Source organism: Erithacus rubecula, assembly GCF_903797595.1.
Source record: "Erithacus rubecula genome assembly, chromosome: 27".
Taxonomy (NCBI): domain Eukaryota; kingdom Metazoa; phylum Chordata; class Aves; order Passeriformes; family Muscicapidae; genus Erithacus; species Erithacus rubecula.
In genome coordinates, this window is record NC_136679.1 from 1213163 (window position 1) to 1236715 (window position 23553).

Sequence of the window (23553 nt, forward strand, 5' to 3'; positions counted from 1 at the left end):
GGTACCAGAGCGGAACCCGGAGTGGTACTGGGAACAGCACCGGGAACAGCACCGGAGCGGTACCGTTTTGGCACCGGAGCGGCACCGGGACCATGCTGCGTCTTCCGGCGCTGGTGCGGCTCGGAGGCTGCCGCCGGTACCGGGTCCGGTCTCTCTGCTCCGCGCCCCCCCCGCAGCCGGTGATCGCCGCCAAGGAGCCGTTCCCGGTGGAGCTGCAGGCGGGGAAGAGCTACGCGTGGTGCTCGTGCGGGCACAGCAAGCGCCAGGTGGGGCGGGGGAACCGGGAGAACCGGGGACAACCTGGGGGTCCGGGAGAACCGGAGGGTACCGGGAGAACCGGGGGGAACCGGGGGGAACCGGAGGGTACCGGGGAGAACCGGGGGAAACTGGGGGAACCGGGAGAACCGGGGGGTCCGGGAAAAGCGGGGGGAACTGGGGGAAACTGAGGGAACCGGGGGGACCGGGGAAACCGGGGGGAGACCGGGGAAAAGGAGGGGAACCGGGAGAACCGGGGGGAACAGGGAGAACGGGGAAAACCGGGGGGGAACCGGGGGTCCGGGTGTACTGGGGGGAGCCGGGAGAATCGGGGGGAACCGGGAGAATCGGGGGGAACTCGGAGAACCGGGGGGGAAACCGGGGGGTCCGGGAGAACTGGGGGGAACCGGGAGAATCGAGGGGAGACAGGAGAACCGGGAGGAACCGGGGGAGAACCGGGGGAGAACCGGGGGAGAACCGGGGGTCCCGGGGGTTCCTGGTCTGGGGTCCCTGCGGTGGTTCCGGGGGGATCTGTGACCCGGGGGAGGTTCTGGGGGGTCCCGGGATCTCCGGGAGGACCCACCCCCCCAAAATTGGGATGTTCATGGATGCCAATGGGGCCGGGGCAGGACCGACCCTACAGGAACCCCCCAGAGCCGGAGCGGGAGGTTTTGGGGCGGTTTGGGGGGTTTTCCCTCAGGGGTGCTGCGGTTCCCGAGGGATGGGATGGGATGGGATAATGGGATGGGATGGGATGGGATGGGATGGGATGGGATGGGATGGGATGGGATGGGATGGGATGGGATGGGATGGGATGGGATGGGATGGGATGGGATGGGATGGGATGGGATGGGATGGGACAGGACGCTCGCGGTGACCCCAAAAGTACAACCGGGCACCCCCAAACCCCTCCTTGCCCCCACCCCCGTTTGGCGCAGCCCTTCTGTGACGGTGCCCACAAGAAGGAGGCGCCGGGTTTGGCCCCGCTGCGCTTCAGCCCGGCCCGGGACGGCCCCGCGCTGCTCTGCGGCTGCAAACGCACCGGGAGCCCCCCGTACTGCGACGGGACCCACAAACAGCCCGAGGTGCAGCGGGCGCCGCCGCCCCCCCGCGCCTGAGCCCGGCCCGGGGCACCGGGAGCACCGGGAGAACCGGAGCAGCACCGGGAGCACCGGGAGAACCGGAGCAGCACCGGGAGAACCGGAGCAGCACCGGGAGCAGCACCGGCAGCACAGGGAGAATTGGAGCAGAACCGGGCGAACCGGAGCAGCACCGGGAGAACCGAGAGCAGCACCGGGAGAACCGGAGCAGCACCGGGAGAACCGGAGCAGCACCGGGAGAACCGAGAGCAGCACCGGGAGCAGCACCGAGAGCAGCACCGGGAGCAGCACCGGGAGAACCGGAGCAGCACCGGGAGCAGCACCGGGAGAGCCGGAGCAGCACCGGGATCCCCGTCCCGGCCTCGGGGTGGCCGCGCTGGGCGGAGCAGAGGCTCCAAACTCCAATAAAATCCTAAATCCGCATCGCCGGGAGCCGCCCGGGGGCGGGAATTGGTGCCCTAAATCGGCCTCTGGACAATGGGATTGGATAGAGGGTTTGGGATTGGATAGAGGGTTTGGGATTGGATAGAGGGTTTGGGATTGGATAGAGGGTTTGGGGTTGGATAGAGGGTTTGGGATTAGATAGAGGGTTTGGGATTGGATAGAGGGTTTGGGGTTGGATAGAGGGTTTGGGGTTGGATAGAGGGTTTGGGATTGGTTAGAGGGTTTGGGGTTGGATAGAGGGTTTGGGATTGGATAGAGGGTTTGGGATTGGATAGAGGGTTTGGGGTTGGATAGAGGGGTTTGGGATTGGATAGAGGGTTTGGGGTTGGATAGAGGGTTTGGGGTTGGATAGAGGATTTGGGATTGGATAGAGGGTTTGGGGTTGGATAGAGGGTTTGGGGTTGGATAGAGAGTTTGGGATCGGATAGAGGGTTTGGGGTTGGATAGAGGGGTTTGGGATTGGATAGAGGGTTTGGGGTTGGATAGAGGGTTTGGGGTTGGATAGAGGGTTTGGGATTGGATAGAGGGTTTGGGATTGGATAGAGGGTTTGGGGTTGGATAGAGAGTTTGGGATCGGATAGAGGGTTTGGGATTAGATAGAGGGTTTGGGATTGGATAGAGGGTTTGGGGTTGGATAGAGGGTTTGGGGTTGGATAGAGGGTTTGGGATTGGATTGAGGGTTTGGGATTGGATAGAGGGTTTGGGGTTGGATAGAGGGTTTGGGGTTGGATAGAGGGTTTGGGGTTGGATAGAGGGTTTGGGATTGGATAGAGGGTTTGGGATTGGCAAAAGGGGTTTGGGGTTGGATAGAGGGTTTGGGGTTGGATAGAGGGTTTGGGGTTGGATAGAGGGTTTGGGATTGGATAGAGGGTTTGGGGTTGGATAGAGGGTTTGGGGTTGGATAGAGGGTTTGGGGTTGGCGAAAGAGGTTTGAAGAACAAACCCCAGGGGTTGTTCCCAGAGATTGGGATTGTTTCAGGACATTAAATGTTATCGAACACACGGAGTGGTCTGGGTTGTACTGAGAGGGAAACCCAGCACCAAAACACTTAAACCCAAACTCAAACCCAAACCTAAACACAAACCCAAACACAAACCTAAACCTAAACCCAAACCCAAACCTAAACCTAAACCTAAACCTAAACCTGAACCCAAACCTAAACCTAGCACAAACACAAACCCAAACCCTAACACAAACCCAAACCTAAACCCAAACACAAAGCCAAACCTAAACCCAAACCCAACTCCAACCCCAAACCCCAAACCCAAACCCAAACCCAAACCTAAACCCAAACCCAAACTCAAACCCAAACCCAAACCCAAACCCAAACCCAAACCCAAACCTAAACAGAAACCTAAACCCAAACCCAAACCCAAACCCAAACCTAAACCCAAACCCAAACCCAAACCCAAACCCAAACCTAAACAGAAACCTAAACCCAAACCCAAACCTAAACCTAAACCCAAACCTAAACCCAAACCCAAACCCAAACTCAAACCCAAACCTAAACCCAAACCCAAACCCAAACCCAAACTAAACCCAAACCCAAACCCAAACCCAAACCCAAACCTAAACCCAAACCCAAACCCAAACCCAAACCTAAACCCAAACCCAAACCCAAACCCAAACTAAACCCAAACCCAAACCCAAACCCAAACCTAAACCCAAACCCAAACCCAAACCCAAACCTAAACCCAAACCCAAACCCAAACCCAAACCTGAACCTAAACCTAAACTTAACAGAAACCTAAACCCAAACCCAAACCCAAACCCAAACCTAAACAGAAACCTAAACCCAAACTCAAACCCAAATCCAAACCCAAACCTAAACAGAAACCTAAACCCAAACTCAAACCCAAACTCAAACCCAAACCCAAACCTAAACAGAAACCTAAACCCAAACCCAAACCCAAACCCAAACCCAAACCCACACCCAAACCCAAATCACTCCCCTGTCTCCAGCCCAGCCTGACCCTATTTACAGGGAGAAAACAGGATCAGGGTGACCCCAAACAGAGCCCCCAAACCCCCCAGAGACCCCAAAACGCCGGAACCCCCCCAGCCTGGAGCAGGGACAGGGGACAGAGGGGACAGAGGTGACAGAGGCCAGCCCCTCGTGGCTAAAGACACTGAAATCTGATTTTTTTTTCACATTTTCTTTTATTACAAACGCACTGTGAGGGCAGGAGGAGAGGGTGGGAAGGACGAGACACAAAAAAAAAAAAAAAAAAAAAAATTTAAAAAACCAACTCTGGGGAACAGGGAACAGGGAGCAGCTCCATCCCAACATTTGGGTGCCCCCCAAATTTCCCTGGAGCTGTCAGGACCTCGAGGGAGGGAAAATCTTCCGGGGGATTTTGTGCTGCCACCACCAAGCTGGAGGAAAACGCCCCCCAAAAAACGAATTTATTGTGCAGAAGGGCGGAGTCTGTGCGAGGCTTAGCCCAAAACTGTGGCCAGAAGCCACAGGGAGAACAAAGAAATCCCCCAAAATACGCCTGGGGTGGGATCCAGGAACTGCTGGGGTGGGAAAACCCCGAATAAACAGGAAAAGAAGGCACAAAAATGGGAAATAAAACCCAGCAGCAGAGCCTGGAGAGGCTGAGGGGCAGATTTGGGGGTTTGGGGTTTTTTGGTTTCTGTGCTTGACCCTCAGATCTGCAGCCATGGGTGGGGAGGAGGAGGAGGAGGGGGAAAAAACTCGGGAAAATTGGGAATGGGGGATGGGAATGGGGGATGGGAATGGGGATGGGAATGGGAGAATTTGGGAATGGGAAATGGGATGGGGGGGGCAATGCAGCTTCCAAACCCAAACCTCAAACCCAACCCCAAAAAAACCCCCAAATAAAACAACACACACACACACACAAAAACACAAAACAAACAAACAACAAAAATAAAAACAAACCACCAAACATAAAGAAACAAAACCCAAACAAACAAACAAACAAACAAAAAAACAGATTTAAAAATATCCACCGCCATTTCTGTGTCTTCTTTGCACTTTTTTAAATTAGAAAATAAGTCCGTAGAACTCTGCTCTCTGTCTCCCTATGTACACAAAGATATTTATAGAGCTCTGCAAGGAACGTCTCCATCAGAATCCTCCTGCAGGAATCCCTGGAGGGTTTTTTTAGGAACCCCTCGTGAATCTCCAGCATCCCCAGAGGGTCTGCAGGACTTCCAGGAGGATTTTTAGCAGCCCCTGCAGAGTTTTTCAGAGTCCCATGAGGATTTTTTGGAGTCACAGGATGATTTTTTGAATCCCAGGATTATTTTTTTGAGTCCCGGGATGATTTTTCAGAATCCCGGGAGGATTTTTTGGATCCCAGGAGGATTTTTCGGAATCCCAATAGGATTTTTCGGAATCCCAGGATGGTTTTTCAGAATCCCAGGATGATTTTTCGGAATCTCAGGATGATTTATCGGAATCCCAGGAGGATTTTTTGGATCCCAGGAGGATTTTTCGGAATCTCAGGATGATTTTTCGGAATCCCAGGAGGATTTTTTGGATCCCAGGAGGATTTTTCAGAATCCCAGGATGATTTTTCAGAATCCCAGGAGGATTTTTTGGAATCCCAGGAGGATTTTTTGGATCCCAGGAGGATTTTTTTGAATCCCAGGATGATTTTTCGGAGTCCCGGGAGGATTTTTCGGAATCCCAGGATGATTTTTCGGAGTCCCGGGAGGATTTTTTGGAATCCCAGGAGGGTTTTTCGGAATCCCAGGAGGATTTTTCGGAGTCCCAGGAGCATTTCCAGCAGCCCCCGCTGGTTTTTAGCTCAGCGCCGAGCCCGCGCTGCCGTTCAGGGCGGTTTTGCGGCCGCGGGCGGGTGGCATCGGGTGACAATTGGGTGGCATCGGGTGACAATTGGGTGTCATCGGGTGACAATTGGGTGTCAGCGGGTGACAGTTCGAGGCGGAGCCGTTGAGGGCGGGCCCGGGGGGCGATGCCAGCCCGGGGGGCGATGCCAGCCCGGGGCTCTGCGCTTTGTCGCTGCCCGACTCGCACTCGGAGGCGCCGCTGGTGTTGGTGCCCTCGGACGGTGGCACCGCCGGGCACAGCCGGAGCCGCTTGCAGGCGGGCTGGACGCGGTACTTGAGAGCCAGGGGACCGCTCTGGGGACACGGGACACGGCTGGCACCGCGCGGGGACAGCGGCAGTGCCAGCACCGCGGGGACAGCGCGGGGACACCGCGGAGACATCGGCACTGCCACCCCCCAAATCCCCACAGACACCGCGGGGACACCGGCAGTGCCACCCCCCAAATCCCTGGGGACACCGTGGGGACATCGGCACTGCCACCCCCCAAATCCCCACAGACACCGCGGGGACACCGGCAGTGCCACCCCCCAAATCCCCACAGACACCGCGGGGACACCGGCAGTGCCACCCCCCAAATCCCTGGGGACACAGCGGGGACATCGGCAGTGCCACCCCCCAAAATCCCTGGGGACACCGCGGGGACAGCGGCACTGCCACCCCCCCAAATCCCTGGGGACACCGCGGAGACATCGGCAGTGCCACCCCCCAAATCCCTGGGGACACCGCGGGGACAGTGGCAGTGCCAGCACCGCGGGGACACCGCGGGGACAGCGGCACTGCCACCCCCCCAAATCCCCACAGACACCGCGGGGACAGTGGCAGTGCCACCCCCCAAATCCCTGGGGACACCGCGGGGACACCGGCAGTGCCAGCACCGCGGGGACACCGGCACTGCCACCCCCCAAATCCCCACAGACACCGCGGGGACACCGTTTTTCCCAGTGCAAATATTCCCAGATTTCCCCAGGATAGATTTCCCCAGTATTCCCAGCCAAAATTCTCCCACTATTCCCAGCACAGATTTTTCCCATTTTCCCAGTATAGATATTCCCAGATTTATCACCCAAAGGACAGAATCTCCCAGTATTCACAGTATAGACTTTCCCAACATTCCCAGTATAGACTTTCCCATTATTCCCAGCACAGACATTCCCATTATTCCCAGCACAGACATTCCCAGCATTCCCAGCACACATATTCCCATTATTCCCAGCACAGACATTCCCATTATTCCCAGCACAGACATTCCCATTATTCCCAGCACAGACATTCCCAGCATTCCCAGCACACATATTCCCATTATTCCCAGCACAGACATTCCCACTATTCCCAGCACAGACTTTCCCATTATTCCCAGCACACACTTTCCAGCATTCCCAGCCGGTATTTTCCCGTTTTTCCCTCTCCCAGGCTGCTCACCCTCCTCCAGGGGTAGATGTAGGCGATGTCCATCAGGGTGTAATATTCCTTCAGGGGCTCATCCTCGTACAGCACCTCCACCTGCAGGGAAAGGATGGATCCAAACACAGGGAAAGGATGGAGACAGGTCCAGGGAAAGGATGAGACAGGTCCAGGGAAAGGATGAGACAGGTCCAGGGAAAGGATGGAGACAGGTCCAGGGAAAGGATGACACAGGTCCAGGGAAAGGATGGAGACAGGTCCAGGGAAAGGATGACACAGGTCCAGGGAAAGGATGACACAGGTCCAGGGAAAGGAAGGATCCATTCCCAACCATTCCCAGTCGTTCCCGTTTGTTCCTGCCTGTTCCTGACCATTCCAACCGTTCCTGTTCCCATTCCCCCATTCCCATCCCCATCCCCATCCCCATCCCCATCCCCATCCCCATCCCCATCCCCATCCCAATCCATCCCCATTCCCTTTCCCCCATCCCCATTCCCTTTCCCAGTTCCCGTTCCCGTTCCCATCCCCATTGCCTTTCCCCATTCCCATTCCCTTTCCCCGGTTCCCGTCCCCGTTCCCGTTCCCATCCCCGTCCCCGTTTCCGTTCCCGTTCCCGTTCCCGTTCCCGTTCCCGTTCCCGTTCCTGTTCCCTTTCCCCCTTTCCCCCGTTCCCGTTCCTGTTCCCATTCCGTTTCCCCCTTTCCCCCTTTCCCCCGTTCCCGTTCCCGTTCCCGTTCCCGTTCCCGTTCCCGTTCCCATTCCCTTTTCCCCTTTCCCCCGTTTCCGTTCCCGTTCCCGTTCCCATTCCCTTTCCCCCTTTCCCCCGTTCCCGTTCCCGTTCCCATTCCCTTTCCCCTTTCCCCCGTTTCCGTTCCCGTTCCCGTTCCCATTCCCATTCCCTTTTCCCCTTTCCCCCGTTCCCGTTCCCATTCCCTTTCCCCTTTTCCCCCTTTCCCCCTTTCCCCCGTTCCCGTTCCCGTTCCCATTCCCTTTCCCCCTTTCCCCCTTTCCCCCGTTCCCGTTCCCGTTCCCGTTCCCATTCCCTTTTCCCCTTTCCCCCGTTCCCGTTCCCGTTCCCGTTCCCGTTCCCATTCCCTTTCCCCCTTTCCCCCGTTCCCGTTCCCGTTCCCGTTCCCGTTCCCGTTCCCGTTCCCGTTCCCATTCCCATTCCCTTTCCCCCTTTCCCCCTTTCCCCCGTTCCCGTTCCCGTTCCCGTTCCCGTTCCCGTTCCTCACCCGGTACTGTCCGGGCACATCCAGTTTGTTGCGCAGGAACTTGGCCAGGTGCAGCACGCTCATGGCGGCCGGGCAGCGCAGGAACCGCAGCGCGGGGCCCGGGGGGCGCGGCGGGGCCTGGGGCACGGCGGGGTCAGGGCTTTGGGGGGTTCCGGGGTGGGGGGGTCCCGGGGTGGGGAGGGATCCCAGGGTGGGGGGGGGATCCCAGGGTTTGGGGTGTGCAGGGTGTGGGGGGATCCCAGGGTGTGGGGGATCCCAGGGTGGGGGGATCCCAGGGTGGGGGGGGATCCCAGGGTGTGTGTGGGGGGGGATCCCAGGGTGGGGGGATCCCAGGGTGGGGGGGATCCCAGGGTGTGGGGGGATCCCAGGGTGTGTGTGGGGGGGGGGGATCCCAGGGTGGGGGGATCCCAGGGTGGGGGGATCCCAGGGTGTGGGGGGATCCCAGGGTTTGGGGTGTGCAGGGTGTGGGGGGATCCCAGGGTAGGGGGATCCCAGGGTGTGGGGGGACCCCAGGGTGTGGGGGGATCCCAGGGTGTGTGTGGGGGGGGGGATCCCAGGGTGGGGGGATCCCAGGGTGTGGGGGGATCCCAGGGTGGGGGGATCCCAGGGTGGGGGGGGATCCCAGGGTGGGGGGATCCCAGGGTGGGGGGGGATCCCAGGGTTGGGGTGTGCAGGGTTTGGGGTATGCAGGGTGTGGGGGGATCCCAGGGTGTGGGGGATCCCAGGGTGTGGGGGATCCCAGGGGGGGGGGATCCCGGGGTGTGGGGGGATCCCAGGGTGGGGGGATCCCAGGGTTTGGGGTGTGCAGGGTTTGGGGTGTCTCAATTTTGGGGTGTGGGGTGTACTGGGGTTGGGGTGTGCAGGGTTTGGGGGATCCCAGGGTTTGGGGTGTGCAGGGTTTGGGGTGTCTCAGGTTCGGGGTGTACTGGGGTTTGGGGTGCCCTGGATTTCAGGGATCCCAGGGTTTGGGGTGTGCAGGGTTTGGGGTGTCCCAAGTTTGGGGTGTCCTGCCTGCTGGGTGTCCTGGAGTTTGGGGTGTCCCCCAGGGCAGTTGGGCACCAAGGACTCAGTGCCACACTGTGCCACACGGTGCCACACTGTGCCACACGGTGCCACCACACTCTCACCTTGTCCTTGTCCAGGTCCCCGTTCTCCTCGGTGCCTTTCTGCTCCTCGCTGGGGAGGGACAGGGAATGTGGGAAAGGGGGAGAGGGAAAAGGGGGGACAAGGGGGGACACCCAGGGCTTCACCCAGCCCAGCCAGGGACATCCCCGGAGCCCAGGGCTGGACCTGGGCGGGGTCTGTACCTGGGTGGGGTCTGTACCTGGGTGGGTCTGTACCTGGGCGGGGTCTGTACCTGGGCGGGGTCCTACCTGGGCGGGGTCCTACCTGGGTGGGGTCTGTACCTGGATGGGGTCCGTACCTGGGTGGGGTCTCTACCTGGGTGGGGTCCGTACCTGGGCGGAGTCTGTACCTGGGCGGAGTCTACCTGGGCGGGGTCTGTACCTGGGCGGGGTCTGTACCTGGGCGGGGTCTGTACCTGGGTGGGGTCCATACCTGGGTGGGGTCCGTACCTGGGCGGGGTCTGTATCTGGGCGGGGTCTGTACCTGGGCGGGGTCTGTACCTGGGTGGGGTCCTACCTGGGCGGGGTCTGTACCTGGGCGGGGTCCGTACCTGGGCGGGGTCTGTACCTGGGCGGGGTCTGTACCTGGGTGGGGTCCGTACCTGGGCGGGGTCTGTACCTGGTGGGGTCTGTACCTGGGTGGGGTCCTACCTGGGGGGGTCTGTACCTGGGCGGGTCCTGTACCTGGGCGGGGTCTGTACCTGGGCGGGGTCCGTACCTGGGCGGGGTCTGTACCTGGGCGGGGTCTGTACCTGGGTGGGGTCTGTACCTGGGCGGGGTCCGTACCTGGGCGGAGTCTGTACCTGGGCGGGGTCTGTACCTGGGCGGGGTCTGTACCTGGGTGGGGTCCGTACCTGGGCGGGGTCTGTACCTGGGTGGGGTCTGTACCTGGGTGGGGTCTGTACCTGGGCGGGGTCCGTACCTGGGTGGGGTCCGTACCTGGGTGGGGTCTGTACCTGGGTGGGGTCTGTACCTGGGTGGGGTCCTACCTGGGCGGGGTCGGTACCTGGGTGGGGTCTGTACCTGGGCGGGGTCCGTACCTGGGCGGGGTCTGTACCTGGGTGGGGTCTGTACCTGGGCGGGGTCCTACCTGGGTGGGGTCTCTACCTGGGTGGGGTCTGTACCTGGGTGGGGTCCTACCTGGGCGGGGTCTGTACCTGGGCGGGGTCCGTACCTGGTTTCCCGGTGGAACTCGATGGACAGACTGACGATCTCGTCCTCGGGCACGGCCCCCGGCTCCCGCTCGGCCACCTCGCCGCGCTCCTCCTGCGAGCCCAGCGGGACTGCAGGGACAGGGACACAGCTGGGGACAGGGACACGGCTGGGGACAGGGACACGGCTGGGGACAGGGACATGGCTGGGGACAGGGACGCGGCTGGGGACAGGGACATGGCTGGGGACAGGGACACGGCTGGGGACAGGGACATGGCTGCGGACAGGGACGCGACTGGGGACAGGGACATGGCTGGGGACAGGGACACAGCTGGGGACAGGGACGCGACTGGGGACAGGGACACGACTGGGGACAGGGACGCGACTGGGGACAGGGACATGGCTGGGGACAGGGACACAGCTGGGGACAGGGACACGGCTGGGGACAGGGACACGGCTGGGGACAGGGACGCGACTGGGGACAGGGACATGGCTGGGGACAGGGACACGGCTGGGGACAGGGACATGGCTGGGGACAGGGACACGACTGGGGACAGGGACACAGCTGGGGACAGGGACATGGCTGGGGACAGCAGGGCACGGCCCGGGCTGGGGCACAGTGACACTGCAGCAGGGACACTGACACCGTCACGCTGTGAAACTGTGACATTGTGACACTGTCGCAGGGACACTGATACCGTGATGCAGTGAAACTGTGACATTGTGACACTGCCGCAGGGACACTGTGACACTGACACTGTGACACTGTAACATTGTGACACTGACACTGTGACACTGACACTGTGACACTGACACTGTGACACTGTAACATTGTGACACTGTCGCAGGGACACTGATACCGTGATGCTGTGACACTGTGACACTGTGACACTGTGACACTGACACTGTGACACTGTGCCACTGATACTGTGACACTGACACCGTGACACTGTGACACTGTGACACTGTGACACTGTGACACTGATACTGTGACACTGACACTGACACTGTGACACTGACACTGACACCGTGACACTGTGACGCTGTGACACTGTGACACAGATACTGTGACACTGACACAGTGACACTGACACTGTGACACTGTAACATTGTGACACTGTCGCAGGGACACTGATACCGTGATGCTGTGACACTGTGACACTGATACTGTGACATTGTGACACTGTGACACTGTGACACTGACACTAACACAGTGACGCTGTGATACTGTGACACTGACACTGTGACATTGTGACACTGTGACACTGTGACACTGTGACACTGTGATGCTGTGACACTGTGACACTGATACTGTGACACTGACACTGATACAGTGACGCTGTGATACTGTGACACTGACACTGTGACATTGTGACACTGTGACACTGTGACACTGTGACACTGACACTGTGACACTGTGACACTGATACTGTGACACTGACACTGTGACACTGTGACATTGTGACACTGATACTGTAACACTGACACAGTGACGCTGTGACACTGTGACACTGACACTGTGACACTGTGACATTGTGACACTGATACTGTAACACTGACACTTTGACACTGTGACACTGATACTGTGACACTGTGACACTGTGAGCCGGTGACATGGTGACTCTGTGATGGTGACACTGTGACCTTGTGACCTTGTGACCTTGTGACCTTGTGACCTTGCGACTGTGACACTGTGACATTGTGACACTGTGACACTGTGACATTGTGACACTCACCCTCAGCCACCGGGTAGGTGGTGTAGAAGTCGCGTCTCCTCTTCATCTCATCTGTGGGGGACAAGGACAGTGACAGAGGGACAGGGGGACAGGGACAGGCATGGGGACAGGAACAGGCACAGGGACAGGAACAGGGACACAGGGACAGGGAACAGGGACAGGCACAGGGACAGGGACAGGGATGGGGACAGGGACAGGGACACAGGGACAGGGACACAGGGACAGGGAACAGGGACAGGGAACAGGGACAGGCATGGGGACAGGGACAGGGACAGGGACAGGGACAGCGCCACAACCAGGGCAGTGACAGCAAGGGGACACAGGGGGACACCCCACAATTCGCAGGGAATCCCCATGGGAGCTCCAGCATGAATGATCCCATAAATCCCAGAGTGGCGCCAATCCCGAGGATTTGGGACCCCCACACCCCAAATCCCGCCCTTCCCCCATCCAGACCCACGGCTCCTGATCCCAGATCCTCCCAAAATTTGGGACAGACGCCGTGTCCGAGTGTCCCACTGTCCCTGTGGGAACAGGAAATCCTGGGAAGGCTTCAGGGGAATGGGAGTGAATTACAAATGCAATTCCCAAATTTCCAAATTCCCAAATTCCCCAATTCCCCAATCCCCAAATTCCGGAATTCCCCAATTCCCAAATTCCCGAATTCCCAAATCTCCAAATTCCCAAATTACCAAATTCCCAATTCCCAAATTCCCAAACCCTCCCCATCCTTGTTTGCACCTTTGAAAAGCCCCGGGACCAGTTTGTACACGATGTCCTGGAGGGTTTTGTCTGACCTGGAAAGGGGAAAAACGGGAAAAGTGGGAGAAATCAGTGGGATTTGGGAGCCTTTTGGAGCCTCTGCATCCCTCAGCTCCCTTCTGGAAAATTCCCATCCCAAACCTCAAACCCCAAATCCCCAAATCCCCAAACCCCCAAATCCCCAAGTCCCCATCCCAAATCCCCAGTTCTCCACCCCAAAGCCTCAAATCTCCAACCCTCCCAAACCCCAATTCCCAATCCTAAATCTCCCTATTCCCCAAATCACCAATTCTCCAACCCCCAAATCTCCAGTTGTCCAATTCCCCAAACTCTAAATTCTCAATTCCCCATCCCAAAACCCCAAATCTCCCAAACCCCAAATCCTCAATCCCCCAAATCCCAAATCTCCAGTTCACTATCCCCAAAACCCTAAACTCCCAATTCCCCATCCCAAAATCCCAAATTTCCACCACTTTGGGACCATGTCCCAGCAGGCAGAGCCAGAGATTCATTGGGAATGTCAACATTTCATAGTGAGCAAGAAAAAATAGGAAAAAAAAGGGGAAAAAAAAGGGAAAAAAAGGTGTTACTACAGAAACAGGGAAATGGCAAAAAAAATCCCGGGATGGAAACGAGCCAGGCATGGATTGGAGCCAGGAATGGTTTCCATGGCAACCAATTCAACATCTGGAATGGATTCCGTGGAGCTGGAGTCACCTGTGGGGACCAGGCAGTGCCACCAAGGCCACACCTGGGACATGGGATGGACGGAATCCATGGATGGATGGATGATGGATGGATGGATGGATGGATGATGGATGATGGATGGATGGATGGATGGATGGATGGATGGAGGATGGATGGATGGATGATGGATGGATGGATGGATGGATGGATGGATGGATGATGGATGATGATGGATGGATGATGGATGATGGATGGATGATGGACGGATGGATGGATGGATGATGGATGGATGGATGGATGATGGATGATGGATGATGATGGATGGATGGATGATGGATGGATGATGGATGGATGGATGGAGGGATGGATGGATGGATGATGGATGGATGATGGATGATGGATGGATGGATGATGGATGGATGATGGATGGATGGATGATGGATGGATGGATGTGGATGGATGATGGATGGATGATGGATGGATGATGGATGATGGATGGATGGATGATGGATGGCTGGATGATGGATGGATGGATGATGGATGATGGATGATGATGGATGGATGGATGATGGATGATGATGGATGGATGGATGGATGGATGGATGGATGATGGATGGAGGGATGGATGGATGATGGATGGATGGATGGATGGATGATGGATGGATGATGGATGGATGGATGATGGATGGATGGAGGATGGATGGATGGATGGATGATGGATGATGGATGGATGGATGGAGGATGGATGGATGATGGATGATGGATGGATGGATGGATGGAGGATGATGGATGGATGATGGATGGATGGATGATGGATGGATGGATGGATGGATGGATGGATGGATGGATGGATGGATGGATGGATGATGGATGGATGATGGATGATGGATGATGGATGATGGATGATGGATGATGGATGGATGATGGATGGATGGATGGATGGATGGATGGATGGATGGATGGATGGGGTCCAGGTTCTTTCTTCTGCCACACCAGAGCCCCCCATTGAGCCCCCTGATCTCTCTGGGACCCCCGAGCCCCCCAAGGAGCCCTGGAGGAGCCCCCTCCTCACCTGATGCTGAGCAGGGGCCGGGTTTTGTGCACCTGCACGTCGCACATGGGGCAGTACTTGTTGGTCTCCAGGTAACGAACAATGCAGGTTTTGCAGACTGTGGGGACAGAGGGACCCTCTCTGAGAGGGGGGACAAGTGATAGACCCCCCGAGGACCCCCACACCCCCCGGGGACCCCCACACTCCCTTGGGGACAAACCCCCTTCCAGTGGTGCCCCATCCATGCCCAGCAGCCGCCACGCCTGGCACAGGGTGGGCACCGTGCGAGGGGTCACTGTGGGGTTTTGGGGACTCTTGGGGACACTGGGGACACTCACAGGAGTGCAGGCACTCCACGATGGTGGTGGCGTCGATGAAGTAGCCGCCGCACAGGGCGCACATCAGGTGGGGGTTGAGCTCCGTGATCTTGATGCGGGTGGTTCTGTGCATCTTGGAGCAGCCGCGGGCGGTTCCTCCCTGCGGGAAAACCCCGGGATGCCCTCAGGGAGCAGGGCTGGGACCGGGTGGGGACTGTCCCCTGCCACCCACCCCCCTCGGGGTGTCCCCAACGCTGTGACACCTCTGAGCAGGGACATCAAACCCCCACCTGTGGCTGCGCGCACACACACACACACCAAAAAAAAAAAAAAAAAAAAAAAAAAAGTGTTTTTGGGTTGGTTCCACGGAAAAGCCGTTTCCAGGCAAAATTCCATTTTTTTTTTTTTTTTCTAGAGGGAATCCCCAGGCTGGCGTTGGCCGCCTGCCCCGGGCAGGAGCCGCCAGCGGGGCTCGGTGGCTCGGCGGGAGCGGGGCCGGGCTCGGGAATCGCTCCGGTGCTTCCACGGCTCCAGCGGAGCCGGAATCGCCGCAGTTTTGTTGTTTCCATGGCAACCCCGACACTTGGCGAGCAGCCGGAATATTGTCACAGCCACCAGGGGACAGGCGACAGGCGACAGGCGGAGGGGGACACCGGGAGCGTGGAGAGAAGCGCGGGCACGGCGGCAGGGCCGGGAACCGGCGGTGGCACCGCAGAGCCGCGGGGACACGCGTGTGACACACGGGGACACGCGTGTGACACGTGGGGACATGAGTGTGACACAGAGGGACACGAGTGTGACACTTGGGAACAGACAGGGACACATAGAGACACGAGTGTGACACACAGGGACACGAGTGTGACACAGAGGGACACGAGTGTGACACACGGGGACACACAGGGACACAAGTGTCATACACGGGGACACGCTTGTGACACACAGGGACACACATAGGGACACCTGCACCAGGGGTGGGACACCAGTGGCACTGGTATGTAGGTGCCACAGGGACATCACTGGGACTGGATGGAGATGCAGGGATGGGGACACCACTGGGTTGGGGACCTTGGGGACACCATTAGGATGGGGACGGAGGTGTCACAGGGATGGGGACATCATAGAGACTGGGATGGCACAGGGATGGGACATTACTGGGATGGAGATGCTGCAGGGATGGGGACACCACTGGGTTGGGGACACCACAGGGACAGGGACCTCGGGGACAGCCCTGTGCTGTGGGGCAGCAGCCAAGGGGGCTCCTGGACCCCCAGACCCCCCCCCGGGTGATGCCCCCGAGCCCTCCCCAGCCCCAGCTGATGGGGGGGGGCCCTGCCAGCCCCCTCCCCATGTCGGGGGTGTCGCGGTGCCCTGTCCCCGTCCCCCCCCTCTGCAGCTCCGGGGGGCGCGGGCCATTTTGGGGGGGATTTCGCCTCTTTGGGCGCTCGCAGCCGCCGATGGCGGGAGGGGGGAGCCCGAGCCACCGGCGCAAACCGGTTCTAATAAACCGGGCCATAACGGCGGCGATTTCCTGTACCGGGAGGAGGGGGGAACAAAGCCCTGGAAGCCCCCAGGAGCCCCCCCGGAGTCCCGGTCCCACCGCAGGCACCGGGGCCGCCCCGTCCCGAACCCCCCGGGCAGGGGAAGGGCGAGTCAAAGTCACGGCGGGACCCCCGGCGGTGGCGAGCGCGGGGTCGGGAATTGGCCCGAGACGGGTCCCCCGGTACAGCCCGGGTCTGGCACGGGGGGACAGCGGGGGGACAGTGGGGACACTCCCGGAGCGACCCCCGGGACCCCCCCCCGGAGCTGCGGAGGGGCCACGGGGGATGGGGGAGGGAGCCACGCTGGACACGAGTGACCACAAAGCGCGCGGGGACAGGGACACGAGAACAGGGACACGGACATGGAGGCGGGACGGGAGCGAGGGGGGTGACAGTCGGGGGACAGGGACACGGGGGACACGGGGGGACACTGACTCGGGGAGGAACGGGGGATACGGGGGGACACGGGGGGCATGGACGCGATGGGGACACGAGAACGGGGGGCACGGGGGGGACAGGAGGGACACGGGCGCGGGCAGCGGCGTGACATGGACACGGGGGACACGGGCACAGGGGGGACATGGACACGGGGGGGGGCGTGAACACCCGGGGGACATGGACATGGGATGGCCACTGACACATGGAGGGGACACAGGGGACACTGACACACGGGGTGGCCATTGACACACGGGGGACACTGACACCGGGAGGGACACGGACACGGGGATGGGCACAGGACACACGGGGGGACACGGACACACGGGGTGGCAATTGACACACCGGGGGGACACACGGACACCGGGAGGGACACGGGGTGGCCATGGGGACACTGACACCGGGAGGGACACGGGGATGGACACAGGACACACGGGGGGACACGGACACACGGGGTGGCCATTGACACACAGGGGACACGGACACCGGGAGGGACACGGACACGGGGATGGGCACACGACACACGGGTGGGACACGAGCACGGGCTGCCCAGGGCCCCGCGCGTCCCCGCGCTGTGCCCGCCCGTGTCCCCGCCGCTCCCGGGGCCGGGGCTGGGGCGGCTCCGGTGGCCCCGGGGCGGCCCCTTTGTGCTCGGGGCCGGCTGTCAGCGCGGCGCGGCCCCTGCTCCCGCCCCGGGGGGGTCCCGGCCACACAGGGGGGGTCCCGGTGCCCATCGGCCATCTTTGGCACCGGCCCGGTGTGGGGGGACACCGGGGCCGCGTCCCTACCTGGTGGCGGCGGCCCCGCGGCCGCCCCTCCGCTCCCGCCGCTCGGTTGAGCTCGGCTCGGCTCGGCTCGGCTCGGCTCGGCTCGGCTCGGCTCGGCTCGGCTCGGCTCGGCTCTGCTGGGCTCGGCTCGGCTCGGCTCGGCTCGGCTCGGCTCTGCTCGGCTCGGCTCGGCTCGGCTCGGCTCGGCTCGGCTCGGGCGGCGCTGCGGCCGCGGCCCTTTTTTTTATTTTATTATTTTTTTCCCTCCACTCTCTCGCTCTTTTTTTTTTTTTTTTTTTTTTTTTTTTTTCTTCTCCTTCCTCCTCCTTCTCTTTTTTTTTTTTTTTTTTTATTTTTTCCTTTTTTTTTCTTTATTTTTTTTATTTTTTTTTTCCCACCGCCAGGCCCCGCCCGCCTCACGTGATCTCATTCCTTTGGGGGGCTGCGGAGGGGGGGAACGAGGGGCCGAGATTGGGGGGGACCCCCCGAAATCCCCCAAACCCAGTGCTCGCAGAAACCCCCGGTCGGGGGGAAACGACAGCGCCCCCAAAACCCTCTGGAATAACCCCAAAATGCGGTGTCCCCCCCCCCGCGTCCCCCCCTCCCTCGGGACCCCCTTTTTGCCCCAAATTTTAACCCGGGACAAGCGGGACCCTCTGCGGGACCCTCGGTGCTCGGCAGAAGCGGAGTGGGGGGAAAGAAAGGGGAAAAAATGAGAAAAAAAAAAAAAAAAGAGATAATTTTAAGAGGGAAAATGGAAAATTGGAGGGAGGGGAGGAAAAATAGGGGGAAAAATTTGAGGAAAATGAGAGAAAGAAAAGGAAAAGAGAAAATGAGAGTGGGGAAAGGGAGGGGGGAAAAGAAAGGGAAGAAAAATAGAGGGGAATTAGAGAAAAGGAAAAATGGAAAAGAAGAGGGGGAAAGAAGAAAAACAGGGAAATTAGGGAAAAGGGGAAATGGAGGAGAAGGGGGGAAAAAGGAAGGTGAAAAAAAATCAAGGGAAATAGAGAGAAATTAGGGAAAGAAAATGAAAATGGGAAAATCGGGGATGAAAGGAAGGGAAAAAATAAGGTAAGAAAAAATGGAGGGAAATTAGGGAAAGATGGAAAATGACGGGGAGAAGGAAGGGAGGAAAACCGGGGAAATTCGAGCAAAAAACAAAATGGAAAAGGAAGAAAAAAGAACGGGAGAGAAGGAAAGAAAAAAGGAGGCGGGAACAGGAAGGAGGAAAAGAAAAAACGGCAGGAAAAGAGGAGAAGGGTGAAAAAAAAAAAAAAAAAAAAAGCTGGGAAGGAAATTAAATAAAGGAGGGGGAAAGGGGGAGGAAGAGAATCGGGAGGGGGGGTGTCCCGGTGGTCCCGGAGGGTTCCGGTGGTTTTGTGCCCGGTGGTTCCGGTGTCCCGGTGCCCGGGGCCAGTGTCCGGTTCCCGGTGCCTGCTCCCTCTCCCCGTATCCCATTCCCGCTGTCTTGTTCCGGGTATCCTGTCCCCGTTTCCATTCCCGGTGTCCCGTTCTCGTTCCCTTTTCCGGTGTCCCCATTTCCCAGCGCCCCGGTGTCCCGTTCCCTCTGTCCCGTCCCCATTCCCTGTGTCTCATTCCCATTCCCTCGTTCCCGTTCCCCTGTCCCGCTCCCCGTTCCCATTCTCTCTGTCCCGTCCCCATTCCCGGTGTCCCTCTGTCCCGTTCCCGTTCCCTCTGTCCCGCTCCTGTCCCATTCCCATTCCCTGTGTCTCATTCCCATTCCCTCGTTCCCGTTCCCCTGTCCCGCTCCCCGTTCCCATTCTCTCAGTCCCGTTCCCATTCCCCGTTCCCATTCCCCTGTTTCCATTTCCTTTCCCCCCGTCCCGTTCCAGTTCCCCCTGTCCCGTTCCCATTTCCGTTCCCCCTGTCCCATTCCCGTTTCTGTTCCCCGTGTCCCGTTCCCATTTCCATTCCTCCTGTCCTGTTCCCCCGTTCCCATTCCCATTCTCCCGTGTCCCATGTCAGATTCCCATTCCCCCGTGTCCCGTGTCCCATTCCCATTCCCCCGTTCCCTTTCGCCATGTCCCGTTCCCATTCCCCCATTCCCATTCCCCCGTTCCCGTTTCCCGTTCCCATTCCTCCGTGTCCCGTTCCCATTCCCCCGTTCCCGTTCCCGTTCCCATTCCCGTTTCCCTTCCCCTTCCCCGTTCCCGTTCCCCTTGTCCCGTTCCCATTCCCATTTCCCCGTGTCCCGTGTCCCGTTCCCATTCCCCGTGTCCCGTTCCCCGTGTCCCGTTCCCATTCCCATTTCCCCGTTCCCCGTTCCCCGTGTCCCATTCCCCGTGTCCCGTTCCCATTCCCATTCCCCCGTGTCCCGTTCCCATTCCCATTCCCCCGTGTCCGGTGTCCCGTGTCCCCTTCCCCATTCCCCGTTCCCGTTCCCCCGGTCCCGTTCCTATTCCCGTTTCCATTCCCCCTGTCCCGTTCCCATTCCCATTCCCGTTCCCGTTCCAGTTCCCATTCGCCATTCTCGTTTCCCGTTCCCCGTTCCCGGTCCCCGTTCCCATTCCCCGTGTCCCGTGTCCCGTGTCCCGCGTCCCGTGTCCCGCGTCCCGTGTCCCGTTCCCGTTTCCCGTTTCCCGTTGCCGTTCCCCATTCCCGTTCCCGTTCGCCATTCTCATTTCCCGTTCCCTGTTCCCCGTGTCTCGTTCCCCGTTCCCATTCCCCCTGTCCCGTGTCCCGTGTCCCGTTCCCGTTCCCGTTTCCCGTTCCCGTTCCCATTCCCCCTGTCCCGTGTCCCGTGTCCCGTTCCCGTTCCCGTTCCCGTTTCCCGTTCCCATTCCCCCTGTCCCGTGTCCCGTGTCCCGTGTCCCGTTCCCGTTCCCATTCCCCGTGTCCCGTTCCCGTTTCCCGTTCCCGTTCCCATTCCCCGTGTCCCGTTCCCGTTCCCGTTTCCCGTTCCCATTCCCCCTGTCCCGTGTCCCGTGTCCCGTGTCCCGTTCCCGTTCCCATTCCCCCTGTCCTGTGTCCCGTGTCCCGTTCCCGTTCCCGTTTCCCGTTCCCATTCCCCCTGTCCCGTGTCCCGTGTCCCGTTCCCGTTCCCATTCCCGTTCCGCTCTCAGCGCTGAGTGCGGCGGGCTCGCCCCGCTGACAGCGCGGTCTCTGTGGCGCAATCGGTTAGCGCGTTCGGCTGTTAACCGAAAGGTTGGTGGTTCGAGCCCACCCAGGGACGCAGCCGCTCATTTTCCCTCCGCCTCAAATTTTTCCCTTTTTTTTTTTCCCGAACCCGCCCCGAGAGCGGCCCGGGATGGACGGAACCGGACCGGGAGGAAATTCCAGAGGTGGGGATTCGCTCCCGGCTCCATCCGCGCTGATCCCGGTGAGCCCAAACCGGCCGTGTTCCCGCAAGGACATTTTGGGACATCAACATGTGACCTGAAATCCTCTTTCCATCCCAGTCCCGTATTTTACCTCAAAATAAATCTGAAGTGGGTCCCAAATCCGCCAGACTGAGCTTCCCCTCTCCTAAAAATCCCATTTCTGTGCGCTCGCCCCGAGCCGCGTTTGATGGAATCAAAGGATGGAATTCCTGCTTTAGCCCAGGGCTGTGCTGGGATTGATCCCCGGGATCCCCGCCGGGGGATTTCCGTGATGGAAAACACCCCAAAAACCCACGTGAAAAAAATCCACTTTTAGAATCCACGTTAAAAATCCGCGCTAAAAATCCACGTTAAAAATCCACTTTTAAAATCCACGTTTAAAACCAAGCAGGGCTCTGCTCCCGGGGCTCCCCCTGCCAAATTTCCCCCGGGAGATTTTTGGGATAATCCCCTTTGGGATCAGCTCGGGGTCTTTGTCCCCACACGGTGCCAAAGCGGCGATGTGGCTGTTCCAGCTGTGCCACATCCAGCAGTGCCCCCTGGATCCAGCTTGTCCCCCTGGATCCAGCTGTGCCCCTCGGATCCAGCTGCGCCCCCTGGATCCAGCTGTGTCCCCTGGATCCAGCTGTGTCCCCTGGACCCAGCTGTGTTCCAATCTAGCTGTGCCACATCCAGCTGTGCCCCTGGATCCAGCTGTGCCCCCTGGATCCAGCTGTGTTCCAATCTAGCTGTGCCACATCCAGCTGTGCCCCCTGGATCCAGCTGTGTCCCCTGGATCCAGCTGTGCCCCCCGGATCCAGCTGTGCCCCCTGGATCCAGCTTGTCCCCCTGGATCCAGCTGTGCCCCCTGGATCCAGCTGTGCCCCTGGATCCAGCTGTGCCCCCTGGATCCAGCTGCGCACCAATGCAGCTGTGCCCCAATCCAGCTGTGCCCCCTGGATCCAGCTGTGCCCCAATGCAGCTGTGCCCCCCTGGATCCAGCTGTGCCCCCCTGGACCCAGCTGTGCCCCCTGGATCCAGCTCTGCCCCCTGGATCCAGCTGTGCCCCCCGGATCCAGCTGTGCCCCCCGGATCCAGCTGTGCCCCCTGGATCCAGCTCTGCCCCCCTGGATCCAGCTGTGCCCCCCGGATCCAGCTCTGCCCCCCTGGATCCAGCTGTGCCCCCCGGATCCAGCTATGCCCCCCGGATCCAGCTGTGCCCCCGATCCAGCTGTGCCCCCGGATCCAGCTGTGCCCCCCGGATCCAGCTCTGCCCCCTGGACCCAGCTGTGCCCCAATCCAGCTGTGCCCCCTGGATCCAGCTGTGCCCCAATCCAGCTGTGCCCCCTGGATCCAGCTGTGCCCCAATGCAGCTGTGTCCCAATCCAGCTGTGCCCCCGATCCAGCTGTGCCCCAGATCCAGCTGTGCTTCCTCCATTGCTCCAGCTGTGCACCACTGACCCAGCTGGCTCCCATCCAGATGTTCCCCCATTTCTCCAGCCGTCCCCCAGTGCTCCAGTTTTTCCCCCACTGATCCAGCTGTGTCCCAATTCAGCTGTTCCATATATCCAGCTGTGCCCACATTTCTCCAACTGTTCCCATTTTCCAACTGTTCCCATTTTCCAGCTGTTCCCCTTTTCCAGTTGTTCCCCATTTTCCCAGCTGTTCCCATTTTCCAGCTGTTCCCATTTTTCCAACTGCTCCCATTTTCCAGCTGTTCCCATTTCTCCAACTGTTCCCATTTTCCAGCTGTTCCCCATTTTCCAACTGTTCCCATTTGTCCAACTGTTCCCATTTTCCCCAACTGTTCCCATTTTCCAGATGTTCTCATTTTTCCAGCTGTTCCCATTTGTCCAACTGTTCCCATTTTTCCAACTGCTCCCATTTTTCCAGCTGTTCCCATTTTCCCAGCTGTTCCCATTTTCCAGCTGTTTCCATTTTTCCAACTGTTCCCATTTTTCCAGCTGTTCCCCATTTTCCAGCTGTTCCCCATTTTTCCAATTGTTCCCCATTTTCCAGCTGTTCCCCATTTCCCAGCTGTTCCCATTTTCCAGCTGTTCCCATTTCCAGCTGTTCCCCATTTTCCAGTTGTTCCCATTCCCCCATTCCCGTCATGCCTCGCGCTCTCACTGTGACTCGTCACTTTTCGGCCCCGCCCACTTCGCCCGATCTCAGCCAATCAGCTGCGAGCACCTCGGCCGCTCCCGCCAATCATCGGCAGCGCTCGGAAGCCAAACGAAGGCAGCGAGAGGCGGAACTACCGGTAGCGGCGCCAATGGGAAGCGAGCAAGGCGGGACCTCCGGTTATGAAAACCAATGAGAAGCATTGGAGTGAGAGCGGCGGTGGCAGAGACCAATGGGAAGCGGGATTGGCGTAGGCAGCAGCCAATGGGAAAAATTGT

The 23553-nt window shown here is 59.2% G+C and overlaps 2 protein-coding genes across 2 annotated transcripts; one reads left to right on the forward strand and one right to left on the reverse strand.

The window, feature by feature from the left end:
- CISD3 (CDGSH iron sulfur domain 3) lies at positions 1-1453 on the forward strand. Its single transcript, XM_079327615.1, has 2 exons — positions 1-266; positions 1194-1453. Exons 1-2 carry the CDS (start codon positions 93-95, stop codon positions 1371-1373), a joined length of 354 nt encoding a protein of 117 aa, XP_079183741.1. The 5' UTR covers positions 1-92; the 3' UTR covers positions 1374-1453.
- A 3875-nt stretch (positions 1454-5328) lies between these two features.
- On the reverse strand, positions 5329-18114 carry PCGF2 (polycomb group ring finger 2). Its single transcript, XM_079327603.1, has 10 exons — positions 17853-18114; positions 15113-15251; positions 14796-14892; positions 13016-13071; positions 12275-12325; positions 10561-10669; positions 9390-9438; positions 8263-8379; positions 7046-7126; positions 5329-5919 (listed from the first exon to the last, which is right to left on the reverse strand). Exons 2-10 carry the CDS (start codon positions 15222-15224, stop codon positions 5578-5580), a joined length of 1014 nt encoding a protein of 337 aa, XP_079183729.1. The 5' UTR covers positions 15225-15251; positions 17853-18114; the 3' UTR covers positions 5329-5577.
- Positions 18115-23553: the final 5439 nt, after the last annotated feature.

Bases quoted from the DNA above. Each gene is read 5' to 3' on its own strand.
- PCGF2 (XM_079327603.1), bottom strand. From the start codon at position 15,224: ATGCACAGAACCACCCGCATCAAGATCACGGAGCTCAACCCCCACCTG. The intron at 14,893-15,112 runs GTGAGTGTCCCC...CTGTCCCCACAG, and splicing joins CGTGGAGTGCCTGCACTCCT to TCTGCAAAACCTGCATTGTT. The intron at 10,670-12,274 runs GTGAGTGTCACA...CTGTCCCTGCAG, and splicing joins CACCTACCCGGTGGCTGAGG to TCCCGCTGGGCTCGCAGGAG.
- CISD3 (XM_079327615.1), top strand. From the start codon at position 93: ATGCTGCGTCTTCCGGCGCTGGTGCGGCTCGGAGGCTGCCGCCGGTAC. The intron at 267-1,193 runs GTGGGGCGGGGG...CGTTTGGCGCAG, and splicing joins GCGGGCACAGCAAGCGCCAG to CCCTTCTGTGACGGTGCCCA.